The 10,880-nt window shown below is 40.0% G+C and overlaps 1 protein-coding gene across 2 annotated transcripts; it reads right to left on the bottom strand.

Annotated features, from left to right (window-relative positions):
* Positions 1-4,572: 4,572 nt before the first annotated feature.
* Positions 4,573-8,482, bottom strand: LOC124181215 (esterase E4-like). Of its 2 annotated transcripts, none has more exons than XM_046567547.1 (8): positions 8,175-8,482; positions 7,601-7,726; positions 7,344-7,506; positions 6,884-7,260; positions 6,613-6,784; positions 6,272-6,465; positions 6,055-6,202; positions 4,573-5,941 (listed from the first exon to the last, which is right to left on the bottom strand). In XM_046567547.1, the coding sequence occupies exons 1-8, from the start codon at positions 8,373-8,375 to the stop codon at positions 5,613-5,615; spliced, it is 1,710 nt and encodes a 569-aa protein (XP_046423503.1). In that variant the 5' UTR covers positions 8,376-8,482; the 3' UTR covers positions 4,573-5,612. The 2 variants fall into 2 exon arrangements, with proteins under 2 accessions (XP_046423503.1, XP_046423504.1); XM_046567548.1 differs by lacking the exon at positions 8,175-8,482 and adding an exon at positions 7,804-8,007.
* Positions 8,483-10,880: the final 2,398 nt, after the last annotated feature.

Genomic DNA, 10,880 nt, shown 5'->3' with positions numbered 1-10,880 from the left:
GCGGTTGCTCGACTACGTTCACTTGTGTCGGTTTGTCCGCACAGCGTTTACCGTATGAACGCACGTTACACACAGACATCGGATCGCTGCATCCATCAGCACAGCCATCTGCATGGTCCACACGGGCTGAGATCGATCCTACGTACCTTATGCCGATCAATCAAACTCGAAGTTCCAATTCCCGCTCCCCATTTTTTCTCCAACACTCGTCTTAACAGAAACCGCAGTCAATAACGAGCTCGTTTCACCGAATCTGCTGGAGACGTAACCACATAATTATATTTTACATAGAGCTTTTGTAAAAGGTGACCAACTTCTTGCAAAATTTTTCGATCGAAGGTCACGTCTGCGCTGCTCGATCGCGGTACATCCCATGTTCGAGGGATGGGATAACTAATGGGTGAAAGTGACGGGGCCATGGAGCACTGGACCATGGGCACGATGGGCGAGAAAGTGTCAAGGCTAAACTGAACAGAGGATTGTACAGCCTCCGCGATTAGTGCAACAGCATGTATAATACAACAGCGTGCACCGTTGAATGATGTTCGAAATTACGTAACGCCTTGTAGAGATGCATGGATCTTCTTCGTCGTCTTACGTATTGTGCGAAAACATTGCAGAATTATATGGTGCATATAGACAGAAGTTACAGAAGTGAATTGCCGATTTTCAACCAATTGTGACAACTACGGCACCACCAATATTTTTCACCGGGCTCTACAGCAATTGGTCTAAAAATACATATCTCGGTAATTAAATTCAAACACATTGATTGTTATGGATTTCGCCGATTCTACTGCCATAAACTGCTGGCGCAATAAATACAATTCGATCTTTCGTGAATAAAGTGAATGTTAAATACGATAGAAATTAGCTTTTGTCGAGATTAAGTTTCCAGCTATTTCGAGATCGGCGCTGAGTTATCGCCCATGTTTGCTACAGGAAATGCTGTATGATACGTCGGCAACTTGTACAGCTCACTATACATGCCATACATCATAACGTAAACGTAGGGATAATTCTATAAATGCTAACTAACCGAATGCTGGAAATATGGCACAATTTCGAAGTCGTATTGTGAATGAGTGTAGGAAAAAAATAATTCGTCGATAACCACGATAGAGTTTCTGACAAAAACAAAAAGAAATTAAGAAATTCCTTGCGATGAATATAATAAGCAGGTAAATAAATTTTCGCCGCGTGCGGGGAAACAAAACCCGTCGAAAAAAAGGGCCAAACCGCGGCTGCTCTCGTCCGGACAGATTTTTTCTTTTGGTCCCTACAGACCGAACTCGGTTCGGCTCATGCAACGCGTGTAAAACGCTTGCTGCACGCATGTAACGAGAAATTGGTTACTTTACCGAGGCTCCGTGTACTTTCTACGTGGGCCCGACTGGCCCGCGAAGAGGCGATGGTCCGCCGATACAGTTTCACTTGCAGCTAACACCTCCGCCGCAAATAACGTCGCGTGCAGATCGCGAGCAACATTGTTCAGCGCGTTGGGACCGACGCCTGTGAGGCCCAGGCGAGAGAAAACAGCGAGAGGCCGGTGATGCTGGTTCCGGGTACAGCCAAAGTCACGCGTTGCGTTCTCCAGATTGTAGCTGGTGATCGCGGAATAGCAAAAATGAGATGTTTTATTATTCTTGTTCGGTAAAAAGCGTAAAAAACAGGGAAGATCTTTGAAAGCTTCGTGATCAACGATCAGGGCTATTCCGATTATCCGTATGAACGTACGGTGGCGATTTATACACGCGGAATCGACCCCGTCTCGCAAAGCCTGCGTCACGTATCGCTTATAGATAAATATCTGCGGGTACAAAATGTCAAGGTCATACATTTATACATCGTGGCAATTATTATAGGCGCACATTCAATTAATTCTACCTGTTTTATTATATACATATATGTATAAACATAGGTATACGAATTAATGTTATTTTATTGATTCCGTACCGCATGTCGAGAATTTGAGAGATATTTCGAAAACCATTATCAGCATATGTTCCCGGATGTAAAACAGAGTGCCAAAAAAGAAAATATAAGAAAGCTATCTGAAATATCAGCTTGAAAACTTTGAAAACCCCTCGACTGCATTTGTTCAAAATGAATTTTTAAAGAAAAATCACGGTGGGTGAAATGATAAAATATCAGTACACGTGACGAGTAGATCTTTGAACGAGAAATCATATGTAAGTATTAATCTTAGATTAACTATTATATTATTATATACCAAAGCTCGAATTAACGATTATGGGATTGGTCATTGTGCAGTATTCTGAAAACAGGGTCCTCGTTCCCTTTCGGTCTTGACAAACGAACTTCGTACGCTTGATATAGTTTATAACTACTAGGGTAGTGTCATTTGAAAACGAGTCAAACGCGGTGCATGTCTAATTGTAAATATAATTTCCATGGCATTGAGCACATTATATACTCAAGGTGCGGAAGATTTACAATGAAGTAAACGGACTCCGGCATGAAGGTCAGTGGGGCACGCGTATGGCTAGGCATATGTTAAGGATATGGTTAATCTTCAGTGATAATTATAATGGGAAATTACTTTCAAGTATGTCTTTAATTTGAAAATGGCATTAAAATATTCAAATAATCAATAAAAACTGTATAATTACATCGTTAAGTGCGCTTGGTATGCATTCGTTCATTTTCGTCGAAGATCCCTTTAGTACCCAGATTTTATTCAAATTTTAGCTCTCAAATCACTCAAGTCCGCGTGTCTCGAATAGTTAATAATTAGAGGCCTAATACAATGCAGCCGGTTGCATGTTGTGCAGGCGAAAAGCATGGTGAATCATACTACGTACCACGTGTTGCCGACGATGAGGCGCTTACTCATGTACCAGTGGTTGCATATAACACGGCGCGTTGGTTGTAAATTTGTAACAACACAAACTACACGTCCGGCAGATGCGAGGTTTTCCATTTGTCGAGAACACGAAAATACTGCAGATCATCTGACGCTTGATAAGAACTGGTATTTAATCCGGTTGACCGTAATGGTATTACATACGAACTTGTCGTTATGAAACGTTTCGACCTCAAAAAGGGGATGTCCACTGAGGCACATCTTAAAGGGATACAGACGATTGACACGCCGTGGCGGAAAAGGCTCGTTTGGACTCCGGCGTCATTGGACACTAAAAATAATCGGAAGCTGTATTGGACAAAAAATTTATCCGACACATCCCGAGTTTCAATTTAATTTTTTTTGCTGAACAGTAAATTTTATTGTCCTATCGGGTGGTCACAAAATGGGATTCACTCTCGGATTCACTCCACCAAGATCCGTAAGGGTAACTATGTTCATATGCTTCAGTCAACGGTACAGTCAATGCTAATTTTTTCATAAAACATATGCTAAGGATGTGTTTGATTCACGGTGATGGTTATTCGAAAAATCATTTTAAGTGTGTGGAAAATATCAAAATGACATCAAAGTATTCACATTTATAATATACAACATATCGATAAATGTAACGTACGTAGCCTGTGATAAGGTGCTCAGAATTATGGTGCGGATTAGAATTCTACAACCGGAAAATCTGGCCATTAAAAAGCTGTGTCTATAGGGCTCTGAGTTGTTTTTCACTGGTTACAAATAATAGGGCACGTTAGTTGTAAATTCTAGAAGCTTTCATTCCTACAAGTTTAATCCTACACAAAACTGTGCTGCACCTAATTCGACCTATACGTGATTGACCCATACATAATTTAAATCACAAGGGATCATCCTACAAGGTTGATTCCTACATGATACTGTTCTACACGATTCAGTCCTACACAGTTTAGTCGTGCATTGTTAAATCCTACACTGTTGAATCCCTTGCGACTCGGTTGTTAATCTTTGTGTGTGTGTGGTTTTGGATGGCGCAGGTATGTTACAGGCTGACCTTACCCTAAAAAAATAAAATAAAGTAAAAATTCACTCGATCCCTTGTGATTTGAACAGTGAGTAGCTGGGTCGCGTGTTCCTCGAATTACATGTAGGAATGAGGCATCCTCGTTAATTCAAAAAAGTAGAAATTGCACATATGGCAGCCATCGGATGTTCCGTTTAATGGGTGGTCTAGTAGATTCTGACGTAGTAGTATGTGTCTATAACTATCCAGGTTCACGTATGTTAAACGCAAAAAGAGCATAACAGCCCTATTCTACATGTAATCCTGAACAAAACCATTCCAATGCATTTTCATTTAACACAAAAATAATGAAATTGCATGATTTCTACGAAATCGCGATAGTAAATTTGGTTGATATTGATAGATTGCCTACGAAATTGCCGCTTAGATATGTGTCGAGCTTAGAAGACATTGAAAGAGAAAAAATTTTTTATTTACAGTTTTGCCTTTAGAATATCTCGAGAATGATTCGACCGATCAAATCCAAAATCCAATCAGTCTGAGGGTAAAAAAGTGCCCCTAAAATTAGGAACAAAATAATCAAAATCTATGCATAATATCTTCCAAGCTTGGTGTTCATTACCACGATATTTTATAACACCGAGTAATTTTACTATAAGATTTCTCGTATCGAGCAATTGTTGATGATGAATGTCCTTGAATAATATAAATGCTGAGCTAATTTTATTACTTCACTCGATGGTTCGGTCCAAGCTATTTTTTTTTTTTTACACGTAATCGTATTCGTAAAGCAAATGGAAATTATATTTGTTTAATATATTTTTGCAGCGTCCCCCACAGGTATATAAAAATTCAATCAGTTATTTCGGATCTAATATAATTTTTCCAGTACCTTGATCTCTGGCTACAAAATACATTTCGATGAACATCAGCAAGGTCATGTATCGTATTTCTTAGACACGCCGCAGGTATATGACGTTAATTGGCGCGTGCTGTATAATATACATAAAATAATAATAGGTACACAGCACAAGAATACATTGCAATTTTAAATCGTTGCGAAATGAATTTTACGATTCAATTTACAACGTCATCCAAAAATTGAGCGGGAGATGAGGAGCCGATTTGGATGAGAAGATAGTGCAGCCAAAGCACATCTCGTTGCGATGTAACATTAATAAATCGCATGACTCTAAAACTGCTGTCTATATTTTTCTTTTCCATCTATCGTATGGCGTATCGGTAAAAAAAATAGTGCCAAACTTATGACAAATACTAATATTCTGTGTAAAAATTGTTAATTTCTCAAACCCACTCGGAATTTGTGAATTTATGAATAACCAAATTCTAATTGTTTTAAATTGTATGGTAGTTTCTTAAGGCGTAAAATCAATTCCCATCATATTGCCAAAATACACCCGATAAAATCTCATCTGTCAAGGTCTCGCAGAGTTTTAAGTACTTACAAAGCTGTTACGTCGATTAAAAAAAAAAATCGATAATGAGAATCAAGGGTTTAGAAGGATTAATTCATCATCATCAAGGTATGAATAGAACAATTTAGTTGCTATAACGTTTAATTGTTTGAAAAATAAAACCATTCAAAAAGCGGTTGATTTACACCGTCTGAATAATACGCTTTGGATTTCATACGATGCCAGACAGAGATGCCAATTAGACTAATTATCGATCCACGGTGTAAGATCGTAAATGGTTCAATAAAATCGATGTTCAATGCTTGACGTTCGTTCCGGGCGTATCAACGGACGGCAATGGGAAAAGTTTTTCCCACTCATTCATGCGCACAGCGTACAAATCGGTGGCCATTGTAAGATTATCTCCAATATTCAAGTACTTTTTGTTTTCCGGTGTGAACGCGTCCCAGGTAACATTTTCAAATCCCTCGACATCTCTTGGGATCGGATTTCCGCATTTAGCAAAAGAAGTCCACATCGAGGTCAGCCGTCTTACCATCGAGTACTCAGGGTCGTTGGTATTGAAGTAGGGGAAGTATCTCTTGACATTGAAAAGGTACAGTAGATCGTCGTGGTGAACAACACCTAAAAGAGTCGGTGAAAATTTCTGTCTAAGCGAGATTCGAAAACCATATTGAAGAAAAACTTCACCACAGGTCGCGAAGTTTATCGTATCGTATCGATGATCCTTTTCTTACCGTATGGTTTTTTCGTATCAGACCAGACGTGGTGACTGTATCGACCTTGATACGTGAACTCGTAGTAGTAGACAGGCTGTGTAGAAACCACGGCGATCAACTTGGCCAATCGATGAACGGAGAACACGATCAGTCCGTCGGCGTAGAGCTAATTGAATGGCAAAAGAATCGTTTCACATACCCGAAAGGACGAATTTGCCAGTTCCTGGTCACTTACCTGGGCCACACCGTCCACCGTTTTCAATGACACCGGCTGGTCCCTGAAGTAGAACGACTTAAAGTCCCTGCTGATTTCCTTGGAGCGAGGTGTGATTCGTTCGTACTGGAAGATGATCGGAGCCAGAGTTTCCCAGTTGTCGTTGAGCTCGGTGAATAGTGATACATTTCCCTTTCTCTCTGTCTCAACCCAGTCTGAGAATGTCCCAAGAAAAATGATCTATTTACACGTTCATCATCACGGGATTACCGGATGAATCACCGACCATTATTTCATAGCAGGTGTACATAAGGCAATTAAAGCTTCCACCATAAATACGTGCAAAGTTGTTATAGACTCACTGACAACATTTCCCCCAAATTCGTCCTTGGTGATACCGGTGATCAGAGGAACCTGGTGAAACTTTCCCTGGAGAATCAGTTTCACCGGTTCATCGGTCAGGTAGCGTTCGACGCCCGGAACCTTGGGTTCGACGACTGGATTCCAGAGAAGAACAGGATTGTATCGCCAGTCCTGACGATGAATTAGTACAATGATTAAATTGAGACTGCTCTAGCGAAGTACAGCGAGTATCACTTTTCACGTCTGTTATAAACAAACTCATACACTTACAAACATCTTCTCGAAAGAGTCCACAAACTCTTGAATGGACTTGGTCTTCAGACAGGCCATTATAGCTCGCGACGTGTTCGTCGGACAGCCCAACAAGCGAGCCTGTCTTTCGGCCAGATCCTTCTGATGCCTGCCAAGTGGTTTCTGGTAGGTTGCCGACCCACTCATCGCGATGGCTCGATGAAATAGGCCTTTGGTCATCGGGGAAACCAGATGCAGGCTCACACTCCAAGCTCCAGCACTGTATCCGGCTATCACCACGTTGCCCGAATCACCGCCGAACGACTCGATGTTTCTTTTTACCCAACGAAGCGCCTCAACTTGGTCCTTGAGGCCCAGGTTTCCTGGGGCTTCCGCGTCTCCGGTGCTTATGAACCCTGGAAAGACGTAGTACAATCACTCGATCAGAGATTAAGTCAAAAGGGACAGTCGTTCCGGCATTTAAGCAGTTCCAACGCACCTAGGGACATCAGTCGGTAGTTGACGGTGACCAGAACGATGTCCTGGTCCATAAGGTATTCCGGTCCGTAAAGGTTGCTTTGGGCGGAACCTACGTAGAATCCCCCAGCGTGAAAGAAGACCAAGACCGGTTTCTTCGCATCGGAGTTTTGAGCGCTCGGTAGCTAATTGAACAAACACGTTCTGAGCTGATCTAACAAATTCAGTCTCTATTGCCGCATGGCTCCATTTTTGAACATATTTAAAAACAATATATACCTTAGGAGTATAGACATTCAATCGAAGGCAATCTTCCGACGGTAGAATTGCTGCGGGTTGGGGACACGCCGGTCCTTCTTCGGTGGCGTCGAAAACAGTCGTCCAAGGTTTAGCGGGGACGGCTTGCTGCAAGAGGAAAAGGTAGAAGGTTCAAGGTTCGAGGTAGATTATTGGCTGTTGTAAGGCAAGAGATGCGTGCATACCGAAGTTCGAATTGCGCGATCTCTGACCACCCGATAGATTGTCGATCGCGAATTGAGCAATTCGAGCGAGCTAATAATACTTCTGATCGCATGCAACGTGTCGTTATCAGAAAAACAAAACATTCGTAGTTTTGACCGTTCAGAGTCTTTTATCATTCGGAGCTTTAACGATTCGGAGTCTTTGATCATTCCATGTTTTGACTATTTGGAGTCTTTAACCATTCGGAACTTCGAACCATTCAGAGTTTTGATAATTTTGCAACTTTGACCCTGACCCATTTCGTTATACGCTGGTTTGAAGTTGCAATATCAACACTCGAAAGCATTTAAATCCCCAGAGGATATTACATCTGGATTCAGATGTGGCTTACCTTGAACCGATGTTCGCCAATCGGGGCTTCGCCATATCGGACACCACGAGCCGCGAAAAATTGCCTTCCCAAACGAGACTGCATAAATTTACCGCGGATCCTGCCGATCGGCGCGGTGACTTCCGCTTCCTGCCCTTCAAGCTGGTCGCCAAGGGCCATACCAGCCATGGCGATGAGCAGCGTGATCAAAAAGATTCTCATTGTCGTCGACTTGACTTTTCTGATGGTCGTTTTAACTTGAGGTAAAACAATCTTCCAGCTCCAGCTACTTCTGCCGGAGATGCTGGATCAGAACTGAATCGGCAGCGGCTTTTTCGCGCGTTATATATCATCACGAAGGCAGAAAACTACGCGTCGATAAAAACCCACACGTTTGCAGGAAACCCGCGGGTTTTTTTTTCGCGGGACTGTTAACGATTCCTCGAAAGCCGTATAACGATTGACGTACGTACAGTGTGTCCGTCATTCAAAGGTGCACAGGAATACGTTATGCGTGTTGTGTATTGTACTGAGGTTGAAAGATCGTATGTTATGGTTACTGAATTAAAGTCTATGTAAATAAGTATTGTTGGAAATGTGAGGCAATTTTTTGGCAAAAGTAGCTGTAATCTGGTATGATTATAGTAGTCGATACTAAATTTTCTGGTTACTGCAACGTTGAATCTGTTGGTTTAGTTTATTACATTTTTTCACACAAATAGGGTCTGAATGTCAGTTTATAGTTGAACTGGCATAATTAAAAAAATAAAATTCGTTTTGATCTTTTCTCCAGGATTATATTATTTTGATTATGGTATAAAGTGAGAACAAATAAGGACTGTACAGCATTCAAAACTGAAACTTTCTCTCCTCGGTGATGGAGAAAACCTTCTTTAGCCCCTTGACTTTTAAGTTTCTGTATAGTCTTTAATTAAACGATCAGCCCCAATAATTCTTCCCCAATGTCATTTACCACCGTACAGGGATTTAAATCTCTCATTATTAAATTTGTAGAGGATAAATAGACCGGTTTGTTTCATTTGATTTTGTTGCATTCAAGGCTTTAGTCTTAAAAAACTTCGCAGAACGTTGAAACTCTCTGCAACGGTGAAATGATTAATATATGTTCAATAATATGCCAGTTTTTGGTATTGCTCAGGATCAGTGATTGATAGAAGTTTGATTGATCTGGTGAAAAAAAAAATTGATATAAATCAGATTAAAAGAACACCATGTGCATTATCGCGCTGTAAGTCTAACAATAAACATGTTCCATTAAATAGCTTGATGATATGCAAATTGTCTTTAGGGCACCGTTGCATATATGCAACGTTTTTAAGATAAAACGAATTCAGGTCACGTATGCATGAACAGTTGAAAAATCGTTTTCGCGGTTGTAATGAATGCAAAAAACTGCACGTAATTGTGAGGATTCAACGAAACTATGCATAATTCATACTAATACCTCTTATATATTTCTTCATCACCTGCAGGTTTCTGCGATCACTGCGGTCAATTGTCATTGAAAACGACTCGTGGTCCGATTAAGAAGGTTGACGCGTCGAAATTCGATGCCTTTTCTTTAACTTGATTATGAGATAGTCGAACGTTGAGAATTTATCAAATTTAGATATGCGGGAGGTAAGTTTATTTTTCTAAAATTTCGATTTTACATTTCAAATCGATTAAACGTGGTTAAAAAGCTAGTGGATTCGTTCGTTCTATTTCACTCAACGGAATTTTTCAAAAAAAAAACTGTAGTCGTCGGAAATCAATTTAAACAGCCTTTTATTAGTCAATAGCAAATTTAATATAACTGTTTTTGAATCATAATCAATATCAGACGTCTGTTAAACTGACACAATCAAATGAGAACGGTCACAAGTTGGAAAAATAGTTTTTTTCGTGATACTTTTTACATTTTTATGAAATTTTGACTGTGCTAACTTATTACTTCAGCTGGCACAACCACCAATGATTATACATGTTTTTTTGTGATTGTGTTTATTTGTGGTCGTGTCAGCTAAACAAACGTCGATAAGAGTTCAATTTTGAAAATTTTGATTTTTTGCAATGCCCATGTAATGATAAAAGTGTCTTAATAGGATTGTAGAGAATCAGAAGAAGATAAGGCATCATCGAGCGATGAAATTGAACGAATCTATTAGATTTTTGACCATGCTGAGGTGACTCGAAATTGAATGTCGATAACTCGGGCCTAGTTTACAATTCTTATATTTTTTTTCTCGCATTTTTACAAAAAAAGTCAATTCTACACTAACTTTACACCATTTGTATGAATTATAGAAATTAATTGGAATCGAAGAAAGGAGCGAGCATAGTAAAATACTTGATGAATCACAAAGCACACAAATATACTTATGATACATATATAGAGTATTACCTTTGATATTTCCAAGTAGTAATCCCAGTTGCAATAACCCGTAGTTTTTCCGTAATGAACGTAATGAACTTCAATGAACGTAATCTGCACTTCGGATCGAAGACTCACTCATCAAATGACTCGGAACGTAGGTACCACGAATATTTATACTTACAATTAGTACGGTTTGAGCGGGTGTAAAAGCGTAAAGGGTTCAGAAAATAGAAATATAGTTTACGGTGTCGAATTTTCACAGACGAGAAAATCTACTCACTAGAATGTGTTGAAAGGCAATGTCTTCGAAACATAAAAAATTATATAAACTCAAAGTATAGAATCGTCGG

This window comes from Neodiprion fabricii, chromosome 4 (genome assembly GCF_021155785.1).
Source record: "Neodiprion fabricii isolate iyNeoFabr1 chromosome 4, iyNeoFabr1.1, whole genome shotgun sequence".
Classification (NCBI taxonomy): Eukaryota; Metazoa; Arthropoda; class Insecta; order Hymenoptera; family Diprionidae; genus Neodiprion; species Neodiprion fabricii.
This window is presented reverse-complemented; position numbering and strand designations above follow the sequence as displayed.

Coding starts and splice junctions, on each gene's coding strand:
- LOC124181215 (XM_046567547.1), bottom strand. CDS start 8,375: ATGAGAATCTTTTTGATCACGCTGCTCATCGCCATGGCTGGTATGGCC. Junction 7,727..8,174: donor TTGGCGAACATCGGTTCAAG/GTAAGCCACATC, acceptor TTCCTCTTGCAG/CAAGCCGTCCCCGCTAAACC. Junction 6,785..6,883: donor ACTCTTTCGAGAAGATGTTT/GTAAGTGTATGA, acceptor ATTCATCGTCAG/GACTGGCGATACAATCCTGT.